The following is a 19,617-nucleotide window of genomic DNA, read 5'->3' as shown; positions in this document are numbered from 1 at the left end:
AAACATCTCTGTGACTGGCTGTGCTCCCCATGGCAGCCCTTGTGCACCAGTGCACACTAATTGAACTCAGAATTCCAAAAATAGCTCACAAGATCAACAACGCTATGTTAGACCTTGTGAACAGCAAAATGACAGCATCCCACCCACTGTGTGTTGTCCAAAATGGCTGTCCTGGAGACGAGAGGGGAAATGAAACAAGTAAAATCCCAGGAGGCAGAGTGTCTCTCAAGACCCGACTTCTCTTTTGTCTCTTTGCTCGGACCTCAGCTCTGCAAAGACTGATGAGCTGGTTCAGAAGCATTCCTTTTCACCAGCCCCCTCCTCCTCCTCTCAGTCATGGGGAAGCATCGGGGTCTCCAAGAAGACAGCCAGCTTTCCTGCCACTGCGTCCAAGTCATTGGTGTTGGCGTACTTCAGCAGGTTGGTGTCTTTGAGGAAATAGTGTTTCAGGAAATGCTGGCTCACGCATTTGTGTAGCTTCCGCACCAGTCGCAGGAAGGCTTTGCCGAAACAGCGCCAGTCCTTGGAGCGAGGATACTTCTCGCAAGTCCAGAAAAGCACCATCTGCAAAAGGTCACAAAAGATTAGACCTTATACCCCAGTAGCACCTCAAAGACAAACAAACAAACAAAGTAATGGAAGCTGTAAAAGGTAAGAAGGACTCCTTTAAGCGGTGGAAAACCAGCCCAAGTGAGATTAGTAAAAGGGAACACAGCCTGTGGCAAATCAAATGCAAGACTGTGATCAGGCAGGCAAAAAGGGACTATGAGGAGCATATTGCAAAAAACATAAAGACCAACAATAAAAATTTCTTCTAATATATTAGAAATAGGAAACATTGGCATGTGGAATTCACTGCCACAGGAGGTGGTGGCGGCCACAAGCATAGCCACCTTCAAGAGGGGTTTAGATAAAAATATGGAGCAGAGGTCCATCAGTGGCTATTAGCCACAGTGTGTGTGTATATATAAATTTTTTTGCCACTGTGTGACACAGAGTGTTGGACTGGATGGGCCATTGGCCTGATCCAACATGGCTTCTCTTATGTTCTTATGACCAACAAGTTTTTCCAGGAACAAAGCTGGAGTCCCAGGGCACCAAACAAGTTTGACTCGCTCTGACTGACTCAGAAGTTACAACTGGTCCAGAACACGGCGGCTCAGGTTCTCACCAGAACCCCATCAACAGCACATAGCCAATTGATGCTTTGCCAGCTGCACTGGCTCCAGGTTGAATACTGGATCAGATTCAAGGCTTCGGTATTAACCTTTAAGGCCCTAAAATTAAATGGTCTGGGACCAATGTATCTTCAGGACTGCCTCATCTGATATACCCTCCAAAGAACATTGTGCTCAGCAGAGAAAAATCTACTGACGATCCCTGGCCTAAAAATAACCAGCTGTCCACAACCAGAGCTAGGGTTTTTTTGGCCCTGGCTCTGAGCTGGTGGAACTCTCTGCCACATGACATCCATGCCCTGCAGGATCTGGTTCAGTCCCACAGGGCCTGTAAGAGAGAGACGTTCCACCAAGTCTGCAGCTGAGGACAGCAATGGTCTTTATTTAGCCTGGCTTTCCTTTCTTTCTCCCCCTCAGGATAAGGATAAATTTGGGTTTTAGATGCCATCTGGAATGGTCATTGTATCTATCTTGGATCTGTTTTGTTCTAATCTTGTTTTCAATGCTTATTATTGTACCTCTTTGAATACTGTACACTGCCCTGAGCCTTAAGTATGCGGGAGAGCGGTTTAGAAAGGAAATGAATGAATGGGGAGGGGAGGGACGGTGGCTCAGTGGTAGAGCATGTGCTTGGTAAGCAGAAGGTCCCAGGTTCAATCTCCGGCATCTCCAACTAAAAGGGTCCAGGCAAGTAGGTGTGAGAAACCTCCGCTTGAGACCCTGGAGAGTCGCTGCCGGTCTGAGTAGACAAGACTGACTTTGATGGACCCAGAGTCTGATTCAGTATAAGGCAGCTTCATATGTTCAGAATGAATGAATGAATGAATGAATGTGGGTATAAGTTTTGTGTGCATGTACCGGAAAGCTTATACCCAGAACGAAACTTGGTTGGTCTTCAAGGTGCCACTGGACTCAGACTTTGTTCTATTGCTTCAGACCATCATGGTTGCCTACCTGAGCCAAGCTTTTCCAGGGTAAAAGGTTTTAAGAGTCAAAGGGCATACTGGCTCTCGAGAGCTTATGCCCTACAAAACGTTGCTGGTCTTCAAGGTCTCATTAGATCTTGTTGGTCTTCAGGGTACTCCTGGATTCAAATCTCGCTTTTCTGCTAGCACACTATGAACTTTCAGACCCGATGGGATTCTGGCATCTCTATCCACCTCTTGCCAGATAACAGGCAGACTGGGACAAAGCTCCAGATTAGGGCCGGCATAAGCACACTTTGAAACAGGGCAGCGACCCGGGGCTGGGGCTTCTGGTGGGGCTCACTGCTGCCAACTCCATCACCCCCAGGCCTTTCCTGCTGCCCACTTGTGCCTCCTTCCCCTGCTCCATCATGGGCCTAACAATAGATCCTGCCCAGCATTGTTGGGGAAGCTCATAGTCCACAGCGGCAGCAGCACAAGACTGTCCTGAGCCAGGCACCGTCCAGGCACGGGAGAAGGGAGCGCGGGCCACGGGAGGTTCCTGAAGAGGCAAGGGAAGGATGCACAAGCAGGTGGGCAGCAGATGGAGTGGCACCCCCTCCCCCTACCTGCAAGTGTTCCCTACCTGCAAGTGAAAGGCTGTGATGATGGGCCTGCTCCCGGCACACCAAACATCCTCCTTCATCTGCCGCATCACCCGGAAGCACATCCTGCGACACCCGCCGTCTTCGTCGAGGCCTTGCATCAGCACGTGCTCCGCGCGGGAGAAGCTCTGCTGCCAGTGGTGATTGGAAGTGGCCCAGAGGTCGAGGCCAAAAGACTGCGGGCGAAGCAAGCCGAAAGTGTGGGGAGAAAGAAGGGCCAGCCAGCAAGGATCAGGAATCCCCCAATGCCAGAATTCGCACTCGGAAATGCCTCACTGCTCACAGTCCTTACATCCACCCACCCTACCCCAAAGGCCTTGGGTGCGTTCCAAGGCTGTGAAACAGATTCCAAAGCATCGAATGCGTACTTAAAATTTCATGGCACAATGGGCCCATTAAGAGCACTTAGCGCTCATCCAAATTGGAAACTCTTTACAAAGATGATGCTCAAACTTTAGCTGTTGTGATTCACCTGCAGGATTTGCCATGCGCCTAAGGAGCAGCTGCGGATGACTTGAATTCTTTAAATCGCTCTCTGCTGTCTTCAGAGAAGCATGAGAAAGAATCTGGAAGTGACCGTCTTCCCTTGGAGGAGTTATGGGAAAGACACCCTTTCTCCAGATACTGTCCCCAAGGAGGGAAGGGGCTGTAGCTCCATGCGAGAACATCTGCTTGGCTTGCAGAAGGTCCCAGCTTCAATCCCTGGCATCTCCATTTAACAAGGACCAGGCAGTAGGTGATGTGAAAGACCTCAGCCTGAGATCTTGGAGAGCCCCTGCCAGTCTGAGTAATGCTGACTTCAATGGACCAATGGTCTGATTCTGAGTAAGGCAGCTTCCTATAAAGAAGGTCCGAAACAGAGATAAACTTCTATTTATAGATGTAGTGCAGGCTCTGATCTCTTTTTTTTTTAAAAAGGTGGGCGGATGAAATCTGTGGGGGAACGCATGCACTGGAGAGTAGCACTGTGGCAATCTTCCTTAAAAGTCCCCTCAGAGCTCTGAGCCAATTCCTTGTGATTTTGGCCTTATTGTCAGCCCGTGGAACTCCACTGGGTGGAAGGGGGTAAGCCAATTTAAGAAGGGTGAAGAAAAAAAAAATTCTTTGGGGAGTGGGATTTCGTGGCTGTGAAAATTAGCCAAGCTTTTTATGAAGAAAGCTTGTTTCAGTGTGACAAATAAGCATTCTGTTCAGAGCCCGTCATTCTGAACTGATCTGTGCAGGTTCTGTGGAAAGGCGCTCTGTGAGAGAAAAGAGCAGCCTAGAACCTTCTGAGGTAACCTGGCCAGAGGAAGGGGAATCCAATCTCCCTCCAGGGACTATTGACACTATTTGAGATTCAGTTTTACTAACTTGTCCACACCTCATATTTCTGTTATTTAATACTCTAATTTTCTGTTAAATAAACCTTTGTTGCTCATCTCCCTCTGTCTCTCGTCTGTCAAGTCAAAGAAGCAGTGTTCTCTGTTTTACCTCACATACAAGTGCAGCCTTAATCGAGCAAGGTTGTAAACAAAAGACCTTTAGGGAGCACATCTCTATCTTAAAGCTTGTCTCCCCCTTTTTATTTGATTGGGGTATAAAGTATCTATAGGAGAAGCCAGAGGAGGGGGCGTTGGATGTTCTTCAGTCCAGAAGGCAATTACCTCAGAGCACCCCCCCCGCCCCCACACACACACACTATCCCATAGCTGCCACAACTAATAGTTGGGATCTCTAGACAAGTTGATGAATAATTGTTGTGGCCTCTCTGTGCACCTTCTTTTGCCAGAGGTTTTGGGGCCAAAGCCAAGAGTCTCCAAAAACTACCGATACCTTAACACACTGCGCTTTTTCCCGGCAGGGCCAGGACTTGATGCACCGGGGCCACTTGCTTTTCTGAGGCCAGCATGTTGGGATCTCGATGGCTGGAACCAACTCGACCTCCCCCTGGAAACTGGAGGTCTCGACAGTGACACGGACTGCAGAGCCGGAACCTTCCACAATATTGACTTTGTCTGGGAGGAGCAACATCAACAGGACAACATCAACTGGACGGCAACATCAACAGGATTATTATTATTATTATTAACAAAATTTTTATCCCACCTTTCTGCCTTTACAAGGGCAGCCAAAGTGACTAATATACAGGATAAAAATTTCAGAGTGTAGCTATGTTGGTCTGCAGAACAACAGCTCAATTGGAGTCCAGTACCACCTTTGAGACCGAAAGGGTTTTCAGAGTGTGGATTTTCATGAGTCTCTGACTCTCTCCGATGACGAGAGGTTTGACTCTCAAAAGCTCACACACTGAAAATCTGGTTGCTCTTCAAGGTTCTTGTGGATGATACACACAAGCCGATATACACAACAGGATTACATTATCAAACCATTAAACTCAACCCCCCGTCTTAAATATACCTCATTAAGACAATTCTTAAAAGGTTTTTTTTTTAAAAGAGCTAGCCTAAAATACGTACAAAACAGTTAAAATACATACAAAACAAGAACTTTGGTTAGGAAGGAGTGATCATCGATGGGATGCTGAATGAAACAAAAAAGTCTCCACCTGCTGGTTTCATCCAGAGCTTTGATGGCATGACCGAGAAGGCCTTATTTCTCCCAGGTGGCTGGGAGCATCCAAAGCAGGCCCTCTGAAGATGACTAAAGCGGCTGGGCAGGTTCAGAAGTGATTAGGCGGCCTTCAGGAATGGTGGGCTTGGATGGTCAACACCAGCACCCTGACTTATGCCCAGAAACAAACTGGGAGCCAGTGCAGATGAGCCAAGACTGGAGTGATGCTACCCATTAGTGGAGGCTGGTCCCTAGTACAGTCAGGTGGGACTAGTGTTTCGGAAGATGGCTGAAATAACCTTAGTTCTTTCCAGCAATGGCATCCAGTGGGGAAGTCAGACAGTAAGCAGTGGGGTGCCGCAGGGCGCAGTACTGGGTCCCATGGTCTTTAACTTGTTCATTAATGATCTGGAGTTGGGAGTAAGCAGTGAAGTGGCAAGTTTGCAGATGACACTAAATTGTTCAGAGTGGTGAGAACCAGAGAGGATTGTGAGGCATTCTAAAGGGATCTGTTGAGGCTGGGTGAGTGGGCGTCAATGTGGCAGATGAGGTTCAATGTGGCCAAGTGCAAAGTAATGCATATTAGGATCAAGAATCCCAGCTACAAATACAAGTTGATGGGTTGTGAACTGGCAGAGACTGACCAAGAGAGAGATCTTGGGGGCGTGGTAGATAACTCACTGAAAATGTCAAGACAGTGTGCGATTGCAATAAAAAAAAGCCAATGCCATGCTGGGTATTATTAGGAAGGGAATTGAAAACAAATCAGCCAGTATCATAATGCCCCTGTATAAATCGATGGTGCGGTCTCATTTGGAATACTGTGTACAATTCTGGTCACCGCACCTCAAAAAGGATATTATAGCATTGGAAAAAATGCAGAAAAGGGCAACTAGAATGATTAAAGGGTTGGAACACTCTCCCTATGAAGAAAGGTTAAAACGCTTGGGGCTCTTTAGCTTGGAGAAACGTCGCCTGCGGGATGACATGATAGAGGTGTACAAGATTATGCATGGGATGGAGAAAGTAGAGAAAGAAGTCCTTTTCTCCCTTTCTCACAATACAAGAACTCGTGGGCATTCAATGAAATTGCTGAGCAGTCAGGTTAAAACGGATAAAAGGAAGTCCTTCTTCACCCAAAGGGTGATTAACGTGGAATTCACTGCCACAGGAGGTAGTGGCGGCTACAAGCACAGCCAGCTTCAAGAGGGGATTGGATAAAAATATGGAGCAGAGGTCCATCAGTGGCTATTAGCCACAGTGCGTGTGTGTGTTAGTGTGTATTTTTGCCACTGTGTGACACAGAGTGTTGGACTGGATGGGCCATTGGCCTGATCCAACATGGCTTCTCTTATGTTCTTATGTTAAGTTGGTGCTCCACAAAAAGGCACTTCCCCCCCACAAACATGGGCTGAAGCTTCCTTCTATAGCAGCATCCCTCCCTCTCCCCTCCTCACCATCACACACAGCAGGTTGGGCTAAACTTGCAGTCTGCAAGGAAAGTTGGCTCTCAGTGGTCAGTCAGTCTTTGTTATGGTCAGAAACTGTCAGGCATATGTTTCATTGAAGTCATTAAATGCTTTATAATTGCTTTTTGATATCCGCTTACTAACCCTATTGCTGAATAAAACTGTGCCACTAACCCTTGCGCCCTGCAAGAGAAGGAGGAGGGGTGGGAATGTAGGTTGCCAAAACTCCAAAGGCCAGCAAGGCCTTTGAAGTGCAGAGCGCCAAGCTAGCCTCTCTGGCGCCTCCCAAGAAAGAGCAAGGACATCACCAGGGGGGAGAGAACAACCATCACCGGTGGGAGATAAGCGGCCTGAGAAAGTGTTACTTGCAGGGGCGACTGTAGTTTTATTATGAGAAGTGATTTAAAGCTCTAATCCTTTGAAGTATATCCATAAATGCCAATGTTGCTAGCTATCCGTTATCAGTTTCAATGAACCTGTGTAGAGAGTAGCATTGTTGTAATCAATAAATGAAACTTAGTTTTGAACAAAGACAAGTTTGATCATTTTGAAATTTCAATGAACCCTTTGCTGACAGAAACCAGCCAAGAGTGACACACAGATGGAGTCACCAGCACATCTAGAGCAAGGGTCCCTCTAAACTGTGGCGTCTTGTGAGGAAAATTCTACTTCGTGAGCTATTGGCAGTAAAGTTGGGAGTGAGCCATTTGGCTACTGCCTAAATTAGTTCGTTCTGGGGCCCTCCTTCCTGAGCTAAGACAAAAAGGTGTGAGCTGGAGGCTAAAAAACTGCGAGCTAGCTCACACTAACTCAGCTTAGAGAGAACATTCTAGAGACAATAACATTTCAGTGCCATTTAAGGCTGATGTCAACAGAGCGGACATCATTGATAAAAAGTCTTAACCAGGTGCTACCTTGATGAACATACCGTTGGGGCAGAGTTTGGCTATTTTAAAAGTGGTTTCATTCTTCTGTTAAAACAATTTTTATTTAGTAACATATGGTAACAATATCTTATTCCTGCATCATTAATAACTTCTTTTTATCTATCCCATATATTACTTTCTAACCACCCCTCCCCCCGTTACTTGACCCCCGCCAGTGTTATTTACTTATAATACTAATATTAAAAGGTACCCTTAACTAATAAAAACAAAAATTTACATTCTTCTTCCTTCTAAGACTTAATCATTATCAAAAATTGTTCAATGTCCTTTTATTTTCCACTCTTTTTCTACATATCTTCTGAACTTTTTCCACTCCATCTTAAAAACTTCTAAGTCATAGTCTCTTAAAATTCTTGTTAATTTGTCCATATCACTCCATGTCATAACTTTTACAATCCAATTCCATTTCTCTGGTATTTTTTCTTGCTTCCACAACTGCGCATATAATGTCCTAGCAGCTGAAAGCAAGTACCAAATTATAGTTTTATCTTCTTTTGGAAATTTTTCCATTTGTAATCCCAACAGAAAAGTCTCTGCAACTTTCTTAAATTCATATCCCAAGATTCATATCCCAAGATCCTAGAAATTTCTTGTTGAATCATCTGCCAATATTTTTTTGCTCTTTCACAAGTCCACCACATATGGTAGAAAGAACCTTCATGTTTTTTACATTTCCAACATCTGTCTGGCATCTTATTGTTTGTCTTTGCCAACCTTTTAGGAGTAATATACCATCTATACATCATTTTAAAACAGTTCTCTTTAATACTATGACACGTTGAAAGCTTCATAGAGTTCTTCACAAATATTCCCAAGTTTCCATCTGTATTTCTTTATTTACATTTATTGCCCACTTAATCAAGATTTCACTACTTCATCTTGCGTATACCATTTTAAAAGTAATTTATATAATTTTGAAATTAATTTTTCATTGTCTCCAAGCAGAACTCTTTCCATTTCTGTTTGCTCTTTTCTTATTCCTTCCGTTTTAATATCATTATCCACCAAGCTCTTTATTTGTTGCATTTGGAACCAATCATATTTATTATTCAGCTCTTCAGCAGTTTTCAATTCTATTTTGCCACTTTGTATTTTTAATAGTTGATTATATGACAACCACTTTTCTTCACCCGTCTCAGCTGTTATTTTTATTACTTCTGCTGGCACCATCCATAACAGTTTTCTCTCATCTCCATATTTCTTATATTTCATCCATGTGTTTAGCAAATTATTTCTTTTATAATGGTGAGAGAAAAAACCACCCATCTTTTCCCCCCCATAATACGTATAAGCGTGCCAGCCAAATTTATTTCCATGACCTTCCAATGCTAAGAGTTTTTTGTTTAACAGCATCATCCATTCTTTTATCCACTGCTTTGTGATATAATTTTAAATCTGGTGATTGGAATCCGCCTCTCTCTTTTGCATCTGTTAAAATTTTCATTTTAATCCTTGGTTTCTTCCCCGCCCACACAAACTCTGAAATTTTTCTTTGCCATCTATTAAATTGTTTACTGTCTTTCACAATCGGGATAGTTTGAAACAAATACATTATTCTTGGTAGAATATTCATTTAAATTGCAGCTATTCTGCCCAGCAATGACAAATTAAGTTTATTCCATTTTAACATATCTTCATCCATAGCTTCTCATAATTATTTTTGAACAAATCAATATTCTTCATTGTTATCTCCACACCCAAATATTTTACCTTAGAGGTAACTTCACACCCCGTTAGCCTCTGCAATTCCTTTTGCTTATTTACTTGCATATTTTTACATAGAAGTTTTGATTTTTCTTTATTATTATTTATTTATTACTTTCAATTTATATCCCACCCTTTCCGCAAGCGGACTCAGGGCAGCTTACAACATCATAAAAACAATCAGTCCAATAAAACATATAAAACCATAATTTACATATCAACTTTAAAACCATTCTATAGCGCTATTTCAGTCCAGTATAGGCGGTATTGACTTCTCAACTATGATCGCCAGCATTCTGTAGGATGTCCGGTGGCAGCCCTTTTTCAATTAGACCGCAAAAGCCTGTTTAAACAATTCGGTCTTACAGGCCCTGCGGAACGCAGATAAATCCCGCAGGGCCCTTTATTAATACAAAGTCCCGCCAATTCCCCATATTCTTGTATTTTAGCTAACGACAAAGGTGTGACTTGTATGGGATTTTCATTTATAAACATTATATCATCTGCAAATGCTCTATATTTGTAAATAAATCCTTTTACTTTTAATCCTTCTATTTCTTTATCTTCTTGGATTTGCATCAGTAAGATTTCAAGAGTCATTATAAACAACAGTGGGGAAAGCGGACAGCCTTGTCTTGTACCTTTGCTAATTATCATGTCTTCTGTAAGATCTGAATTTATACATAGCCTTGCACGTTGTATATATTGTTTTTATCATCCTTATAAAGTTTTCCCCCAACTCCATTTTCTCCATTACTGCAAACATAAAGTCCCAATTTAAATTATTAAATGCTTTCTCTGCATCTGCAAAGAATAATGCTACTTCCTTTTCTGAATGTCTTTCATAATATTCTACAATATTTACAACAGTTCTAATATTGTCTCTTATTTGCCTTTTGGGGAGAAACCCCGCTTGATCTTCCTTTATAAAATTTGTCAAATGTTGTTTCAGCTGTTCTGCCAAGATTCTTGTGTATATTTTATAGTCATTATTTAATCGTGAGATTGGTCTATAATTTTTTACATTCATGACATCTCTATCTTCCTTTGGAATCAACGAAATAACAGCTTCCTTCCACGTATTTGGTATTTTCTCTTTTATTCTTATCATGTTCATCAACTTCTGAAGTTTTGGTATTAACTCTTTGAAGGTTTTAAAAAATTTAGCTGTATATCCATCTGGCCCAAGTGCTTTTCCATTTTTCATTGCATTAATTGCTGCTTCAATTTCTATTTTTTCAATTGGATCATTCAAAACTTTCCCCATATTTTCTGTTAAGGGTGCTATTTTAATCTTTTGTAAATACTCTTCCATCTTTTCTTTCTTTAACACCCTTAAATAATTTGGCATAATACTTAAAGAATTCTCTTTTTATTCCTTCTTGATCTACCACCTCTCTTCCCTCCACCACAATTTTAGTAATAATTTTACTTTCTCTCTTTTTCTTCAGTTGCCAGGCCAAATATTTTCTGGGTTTATTTGCTCCCTCAAAAGATTTTTGCTGCAATCTTTTTAGATTCCATTCCAGTTCTTTATTTAACAAATGTCTCATTTGTGTTTGTAATATTGTAATCTCCCTCATAATTTTCTTTTTCCCTGGCCTTTTCCTCAGTTTTCCTTCTTTTTTCTTTATTTCATTTTGAATGTCCAGCATCTGTTTTTCTTTTGCCCTCTTGTCTTTATTATTCAGTGTAATCAGTATTCCTCTCATTACTGCTTTATAAGCATCCCACACCATCTCAAATTCTATATCTTCTTTATCATTTATTTGGAAGAAAACTTTCGTTTCATTTTCTAGAGATGTCACTATGTCTTTATTCTGTAGTAAATCTTCATTCAATCTCCATCTTCTCAACTTTTTAGACAATTTTGTAATCCACATTATTGGGTTATGATCAGCCCCTATTTTAGGTAAAATCTCTATTTTCTTTGTTATAAGGTCTAAATCTTTAGTACCCCACAACATGTCAATTCTGGAAAAAGTTTTATGTCTTGCTGGAAAAAAGGTATAGTCCCGCACTTCAGGATTAAATTTCCTCCATATATCCTCCAAATTTTCTTGTTTGACCAATTCAAAAAAAGACTTTGGCAATTTTCCTTCCTTATTATTTTTTTCCCCCCAGACCTATCCAGTGTGTTCTTAATTGTTCCATTAAAGTCCCCCATTATCAAAACTTGATCATATGTCACTTCATCAAATTGTTGTATAATGTCTTTTTAAAAAGCATCCTTTGCTCCATTTGGTGCATACAGTCCCAGTAACAACATTTTTTTTTGCATTTAATATTATTTCTACCGCTACAAATCTTCCATCTTTATCTTTAAACACTAATTTTGAATCCAATTCTTATTTAATATAAATAATCACTCCCCTTTTCTTCTGTTCAGCCAATGAATGAAATTCTAGTCCCAATTGCTTATTCCATAAAAATGTGTAATCCTTTTGTTTGATATGTACTTCTTGTAAACAAACTATATTACAATTTTGCTTTTTAATCCAATGAAACGTTGCCTTTTTTCTTTGTGGTGAATTTAGTCCATTTACATTCCAAGATAATAATTTGTAATCCATCATGATGCAAATTCTTTATGTTCTTCATAAAATCCACGCAGTTCCTGTGTGCTTGTAATTGTAATCCCTTTTCCTTGTAGCTCAAAGCTCAAACCTTCAGGTATTATCCATCTATACCTCATTTCATTGTCCCGTAATTTTTCTGTCAATTTCTTATATGCTCTTCTGTCATTTATCACTTGTCTTGGCAACACCTTCATAATTCTTACTCTGCTGCCTCCCACTATCAATGTCTTTTCAAAGTTTTTATTCAAGATTTTTCCCACCATTTCTTTTGTCATATATCTTATAACCACATCTCTTGGTAGATTATTTTTTTTGGCATATAGTGACTTCACTCTATACACATACATGTTTCTAGTCCCTTCAGGATCTTCCTCCAAAAATTCTGCAATTATTTTTATTATATATTCTTTCAAATCAGTTTCTTCATCCTCAGGTATTCCTCTCAGACGTATCTGGGTCTCCATCACTTTTAGCATTAGCACTTTTATTAATTTAATTAATTAATTTTAAACGTATTAGAATTTTAATGTTAAATGTAATTTTGTTTTCTGTATAATAGAAATTTGAATGATGTTGTTAGCCACCCTGAGCCTGCTTCGGCGGGGAGGGCGGGATATAAATAAAATTATCTATCTATCTATCTATCTATCTATCTATCTATCTATCTATCTATCTATCTATCTATCTATCATCTATCTATCTATCTATCTATCTATCTATCTATCTATCAATTTGCAGTCATGAATTGCCACTTTTTCTTGTATTTTTAACAAGGTGGAATCATGTACTTTCACTCTCCCTTCTACCTCTTGCACTTTTTTTGATGTCACCACAGTCTCATTTCTGAGATCCTCTATATCTTTTTTTAGCTCTTCAATATCTTTTCTAATTTCTTTTTTGGAAGCAGTTATCTCTTTCATCCCTTTCATTATCCTGGCTTCCACTGCATCTAATTGGTCCTGCATTTTCTCCAGTGAAGCAGACCTTGCATGGGTTTGCTTGTAAAAACACTGAAAAACACATGTAAAAACACCGAAACTTTTGACCTCACCAAATTAAATTTTAACTATCAGATTTAAAAGAGTGAGGCTTGCTCTTTCCAATAAGCCTAATTTCACTGTCCTCAGAGCCTCCTGGGCTCAGATATTAATTTTTAAAGTTTTTATTTTTTCCAAAATGGTGGTCGCGACTTTCTGCTTCACTTTAAAAAAAATTTCCTTTTTCCTCTAGAGGCTTCTAAAATGGTTATTAACAGTAATGTCCAATAGTCTTTATCTTAGAATCGTCACCTCTGTTGGCTCCACCAGTTTTTAATGTCCCGAATACTTTAAACATTTTATTTAAATTTTAGCCTCCTAGCAATGGCCGCCGATGTTTTTCTATGATATTACAGTCCTAGAGTAGGCTGGCTGCTTCAATGATTTCCCTTTTCCATCCGATACTTTTTGCTTTGCTTGCCACCAAATCCCGTTTTCGCTGGTAGAGAGATCTCACGATACTTGACGTATTTCCTGTGTTGGCTGTGGGAGCTGCAAATCTATGACGATGGGGCAAAAGTGGTTTCATTCTGACAGGAGGAGGGAAATATAAAATTCAGTAGGTCTGTCTGGAAAATTTGATAAGACTGTTCTGTACAGAGACCAAATGTCCCTTGACAAAGGACACTTTATACACCGGTAGTACCTTAAAGACCAAGATTAACCAGGGTATAAGCTTTTGAGAGTCAGAAGCCTTGCCGAGCAAAACCCCCACTTCCTGAAAACACTTGATAGGCACCGGGAAAGGCATCAGTGACACCATAGTGCCCACACACACCATGTGGGGGACCGCTGTTCTAGTCCAACACTCTTAACTGCTGTAGCACACTGGCTTTCAAAAGGCTGCCTCTCTGTGGGGGTGTAACTCCCACCCACTGTTGGGAACCGTCCCAGAAAAAGGGGGAGGCCAAAAGCAATTGATGGTGAGAAAGTGCTGCTCCAAAGTTTGCAGTGGTTCTTCCCACAGTAGACTCACCAGCAAGACTGCAACTGTCGATCGATTTCTCCACAAGGTTTCGGAAGACAGAGAGAACTCTGGCGGGCACGAGGTCGCCCTCGATGTTGACATCGTCCTCGTGCCACTGGGGAAGGCTCTTGGAGAACTGCTCTACTTCCAGCCACTGCTGCAGCTCCTCAGGATCCCTGACGGGAGACAGGAGCTTCGCCCCGTGCACCGTGTAGTAACGCCAGTGCCGCACTTGGCGCTCTTTGTAGCCCGTCAAGCCAACCAATGGGACTGTGACCAGGAACTGGCTGGGCGCTAAGACCTGGGAAAATACAGAAAGGAAACAGGTAGGAGAAAGAGCTGCAAAACAAAACAGTGAAAGGAAGGCTCTTGAAGATGGAGAAGGGACAGACGCAGCTGTCCAGCAAAGGCAGATTCTTATACAAAGGCCCTGAGAACCTCCATCCCAAATGCCCATTTCCCACATCTTGGCACACATTGTCACACGTTACAGCACACAATGCACTTCAAAACTCCCTGACACAATTTGGCAGGGTAGGCCTAAACCTTGTATTACAAATAATAATAATAATAATAATAAAAAATTTTATTTATATCCCACCCTCCCCGCCTAGGCAGGCTCAGGGCAGCTAACAACAGGTTCAAATAAAATTATACAATATATACAGTAAGTTTAAGAACAACGTTTAAATTGTACAATAATTTAAAACAACAATATCTAAAACCATTCCAGTTATCTAAACCATTCCATAATTTAACAGCAGCGGTGATGGTCCTGGCGCTATTCTGTCCATTTACATAGTGGCAGAGGTCACTAGATAGAATCATTTGGTGGATTGAGCAGCCATCCTTTGTCAGCAGTCTACGAAGGCCTGCCTAAAAAGGATGGTCTTACAGGCCCTGCGGAATTGGTCCAGATTCCGCAGGGCCCGCACCTCTTCCGGGAGCTGGTTCCAGAGGCACGGAGCTGTAACAGAGAAGGCCCGTGGGGTGGGGAAGGAGTGGGCATAAGGTTGCCAGCCTCCAGGTGGTGAAAAAAAGCCAAACAAAACCTCTGCAATATCTTATTACAAGTGCGAATAAATTGAACCATTCCAATGTTGCACGATTCATGAAGGATCACAATTTGTTTGAACACATTCGCAAAGTCCATCAAACGAAGGCTCAATCCGCAATTCCCTTGTTAACGTCAAAGCCAAAAAAATTAATCCTTCATAGAAACCGCGCAGCTGTGTTGTGCGACAACGGACACATCTGGATCTCAGAAGACCATTTCAAATCAGAGATTCTTCTTCAGGGTCACCTTATAATGACGAGCCGATGCTCTTCTCAATATTTCATGTGGAAATTTCACGTGCAGAACCACCAATTTCCTAGGCACGCGGGATGTGTCCATTGTCACACTACACAGCTGCATGATTTCAATGAAGGATTAATTTGGGGGCTGTGAAATTAACATTGCAGGCTGAGCTCTTTACTTGATGGACTTTGTGAACGTTTCAAACAGACTGTGATCCTTCGTGAATTGTGCTACGCTGGAATTGGTCAATTCATTCGCACTTGTAAATCAAGATATTACAGTGCTTTTGTTTTTTCACTCTTTGTACATTGTAAACCCTGATTGTTCCAACAACCTCAAGATGCGGCCCAGAGATCTGCTTTTACAACTGACCTCCAACTGGCAGAGACCAGCTCCCCTGGAGAAAATGGCTGCTTTGAAGGGCATTGTACCATGCTGAGGCCCCTCCCCTCCCCAAACCCCGCCCTCTCCTGGATCCACCTCCAAAGTCTCCAGGTATTGTCCAACACAGACCTGGCAACCCTATCAAGAGAAGCCAACTTCCTGGGCTCCTTCAGTGCCTGGAAGGCTAGGGTCTCTCAGTCCCTTACCTTCAGGTTCTCATGATGAACACCAGAGATAGAGATGGCCTGGAAACGGGAGTCCTTCTTGCTAATTTCAGCAGTCAACCGCTGGATTGTTTGCAGCACCTCAGCCACAGCTGTGGACACCACGCGGTGCCTCAGGTCCACCTGTGGGCATAAGCCAATGTTTCTGTCACATTGCTGCAAATGGCCCCAAACCACTCGCCAGAGCCTTTGAACCAAGGATCCCTAGATGCAAGTAGACCCATGAATAATGGTATGTATGTGTAGGGTTGCTAGCCTCCAGGTGGGCCCTGGAGAACTCCTGGAATCTCCTGGCAAAAGAGATCAGCTCCTCTGGAGAAAATGGCTGCTTTGGATGGTGGATTCTAAGGCATTATACCCAGCTGAGGTCCCGCTCCCCCAAACCCCTTCCCCCCAAGCTCCACCCCACCCCCAAATCTCCAGGAATTTCCTGACCTAGAGTTGGCAGCCTTAGCACACATGGGAAAAGGGTCTCGGCCTGGCTGTTTGGCTGCGTCCCTTGGCCATGCAGCTGAGAATGAATAGAAAGGGGTCCTGCAACATGACAAGTCAAAACATGTCATGAAAGTCCGCAAAAGATAGAACGTGGAAGTGTGGAATTAGAACTATGCAAGACATTAAATGCTTCCTGTTTAAATAGATACTTGGGTTTCTGGGCTCATTACCCTTTTTCATAACTCAACGGCAGCCACTATTTATAAACACAGAATCATAGAGTTGGAAGGGGCCATACAGACCATCTAGTCCAACCCCCTGCTCCATGCAGGGTCAGCATCTCCAACGAATAATCATCCAGCCGCGTTTTGAAGACTGCCAATGAAGGGGAGCTCACCACATGTTGAGTGTTCTTAACATATTGTATTGTGCTAGAACACGGGTGGCCAAACTGTGGCTCGAGAGCCACATGCGGCTCTTTCACACATATTTTGCAGCTCCTAGGAAAATGCAGGCTTACTCTCAAGTAAACACGCTTAGCATCAGGTTCTCAGTCAGCCTCTGAGCTCTGACCCATAGGTAAGCAACTATTCCCACTATGTGTGAAACTGGGAAGGAGGGAGAAATACAGGCTTGCAGCTCTTCTCCTCCACCACAGAGGTTACCCAGAGACCTAGAGCAGGGAAAGAGAGCACAAGAACCAAGGAAGACACTGGAAGCAGGGATGGAGTTAAAGAGAGCTGTGCAGGGTTTCATAGTTCTTGTAAGAGCCTTGGTGTCAAGGCAAGAAGAGATGCATAATGATGCAAAGGACAGTCAGTGATTTATATGGTACATGTGTGTTTCCTTCTTCCACAGATGCAAAAAAAAGAAAAGAAAAATCCCTAACTTTTCCCTATGCTGGTTTTATGGGGACTGTTATTCCCAGCTTTTGTTTTTTAAAAAGCCTCCTTCTAGCATGGTCATATTGTAGAATGCATACATATGTATTTTATCTTTCTGCACAAAAAAAGTATTAAGAGTTTTAATAAAGATGTGTGTGTAATATTTGTTCACATCTTGCAGCTCTCAAACATCTGCTGTTTATCCTCACTTCACCAGAGAGGGGGGGGGGGGCTAAAACCTCTAACTTCTATCATCATCCATTAACAGTTCCAGTCACCTTTGATTAACAACATCAGACCTCTCTCTGCCCCTAACACTTCACCTTTCCCCCCTCTTCCGTTGTAACTTTCCTAATAAATATGAGGAAAATTATTTTCTCTGTAGTGCCTCTGAGGAAGTGAGCTCGGATTCACAGAAGTTCATCCTGGAATAAAAGGCTGTTAATCTTTAAGGACTAACACATTGGGATTTGTCAAATTCTTTATTCCTTGTCGGAAACAACCGGTGCTTGCACAGGGGGACTACCTTTACCTTCCTGGGTTGAGTTATCAAACCATCTCGTTGCATCTGATGCGTGAAAGTTTTTACTGGAGGGGGAGGGATTACTGCAGTCCCTAGCAGGCTACAGTACAGTTTACCAACCAGAACTATGTGTCGGAACAAGCCAAAGAGCACAATTTGGTCATCCCCCCGCCCAACACCCTTCAGAAGAAGATCTTTTCATGCTCTAAAGCCACATGTGGCTCTTTCACACATGGTGTGTGGCTCTCAAAGCCCTTTCGGCCAGCTTGGAGAAGGCATTTGTCTCTTTAAATCACTTCATTTAAAGTTGCTTTATTTGCATTTAAAGTTAAAGTTGCTTTCTTTCCACCTCTCCCTCCCTCCATTTCCCTTCCTTCCAGCTCTCAAACATCTGACGTTTACTCTATGTGGCTCTTACGTTAAGCAAGTTTGGCCACCTCTGCTCTAAAGGCATTGGGACCTTCCTGTTCAGTGGCACAGGGATGCAGCTGACCCCAAAGTGCGGCAGGAATCACAAAACAAGATCCATGATCATTATAATGTCACCGTCTGGCCGTCCGGAATGAAATGTGCATGGGAGTATTCTATCTTCTTAGCCAATTTCCCAGGAATTTCACAGGCCGGACTTGGAAAAGCTGAAGTGCACCCCCAGTTCCAGCTAACTTCATGCCAAAATTCTGCCCCCTTTCCCTTCCAAGTGGCCAGTCCCGCCGGCCTTCTTCAAACTCTGAGGGGTTTGGAAAGGTGGAGGGGGATCCCCAGGAAGGGTTGGCAAGGAGCTGGCCTTCGTTCCCTGATACGAAATGTCAGCCGAGCATCCTTCCTGAGCTAAGACAAAAACGTGTGAGCTGGAGACTAAACATCTGTGAGCTAGCTCACGCTAACTCGGCTTAGAGGGAACAGTGCTTATAACCAAATGTCACAACCTAGGCTTCCTTCCCTTCCAGGTAATGGGGCGCTTCTCCAAGCCCTTTAAAAATGCTACCCTGTGAGGCTCTGCACCCTCGCCAAAAGCAGGTTGCCAACTCCAGGTTGAGAAATTCCTGGAGATATGGAGGTGGTGCCCAAGGAGGGTAGGGTTTGGGGGAGGTCAGGAACCCCAGAGGGATAGAATGCTCTTGAATCCACCCTGCAAAGCAGAGACCTTCTCCGGGAAAACTGCTCTCCGTTGCTGGGAAATCAGCTGCAATTCCAGGAGATCTCCAGGCTCCACCTGGAGGTTGGCAACCCTACATGACCAAATCCTTGCTCCTCCAGAATGGACATTTTGACTTGTTCCATTTCCAAGCTGTTGGCTCCAGATCTGGAACTTGGTGGGTGGGCCTGGGGGTCACACCCATAGCCTCAGCCTGACCTACCTCACAAGGTTGCTATGAGGGTAAAATGGGAGAGAGGAGAACAACAAAAGCCATTTCAGGCTCCCACTGGAGGGAAAGGCAGGAGATAATGAACTAGATACACAAGTAAATATTATTTAGAAGGTTTTTATGCCATCCTACTTTTAAACCTTCCTGTAATGAAAATGTCTCGCCTCCAGTCCTGAGTTCTAATCCCCGTGAGAGCCCCGCAGAAGCACCCTTACCTTATTCTGGAGGTAGTGCTGCACAGCCTCTTCCGTGAACGGTTTCATTTTCCTGGCAGAAGCCGGCCCTCTCGGACAGCTCTTTTGGCAGGATTCTCACGGGTGGCTTTTCTCAGCTGAAAGCCCCGGCCCTCCCTGCAAGGGGAGAAAGAGGGGAGCAAGCCGCCTTCCCACTCTGCAGCACCCGCAGCTGGGCGCTTAAAGCCATTCCTAACGTTGCCCCGCACATAACGGTGGGGAGATTAAGAAAACTCCAACCGTCCCCAATTAAACCTCAAAGC

General features: G+C 43.1%; 1 protein-coding gene across 1 annotated transcript; it reads right to left on the bottom strand.

Annotated features, from left to right (window-relative positions):
• Nucleotides 1-188: 188 nt before the first annotated feature.
• Nucleotides 189-19,384, bottom strand: MAB21L3 (mab-21 like 3). The gene is made up of 6 exons (XM_060236300.1): nt 19,337-19,384; nt 15,895-16,035; nt 14,014-14,305; nt 4,564-4,745; nt 2,730-2,924; nt 189-564 (listed from the first exon to the last, which is right to left on the bottom strand). The coding sequence occupies exons 1-6, from the start codon at nt 19,382-19,384 to the stop codon at nt 331-333; spliced, it is 1,092 nt and encodes a 363-aa protein (XP_060092283.1). The 3' UTR covers nt 189-330.
• Between the last annotated feature and the right edge of the window lie 233 nt (nt 19,385-19,617).

The sequence above is a fragment of the Heteronotia binoei genome, chromosome 4 (assembly GCF_032191835.1).
Source record: "Heteronotia binoei isolate CCM8104 ecotype False Entrance Well chromosome 4, APGP_CSIRO_Hbin_v1, whole genome shotgun sequence".
Taxonomy (NCBI): Eukaryota; Metazoa; Chordata; class Lepidosauria; order Squamata; family Gekkonidae; genus Heteronotia; species Heteronotia binoei.
This window is presented reverse-complemented; position numbering and strand designations above follow the sequence as displayed.

Bases quoted from the DNA above. Each gene is read 5' to 3' on its own strand.
- MAB21L3 (XM_060236300.1), bottom strand. From the start codon at position 19,384: ATGAAACCGTTCACGGAAGAGGCTGTGCAGCACTACCTCCAGAATAAG. The intron at 16,036-19,336 runs GTAAGGGTGCTT...TTATGCCCACAG, and splicing joins AGCACTACCTCCAGAATAAG to GTGGACCTGAGGCACCGCGT. The intron at 14,306-15,894 runs GTAAGGGACTGA...GTATTTTCCCAG, and splicing joins TTCATCATGAGAACCTGAAG to GTCTTAGCGCCCAGCCAGTT.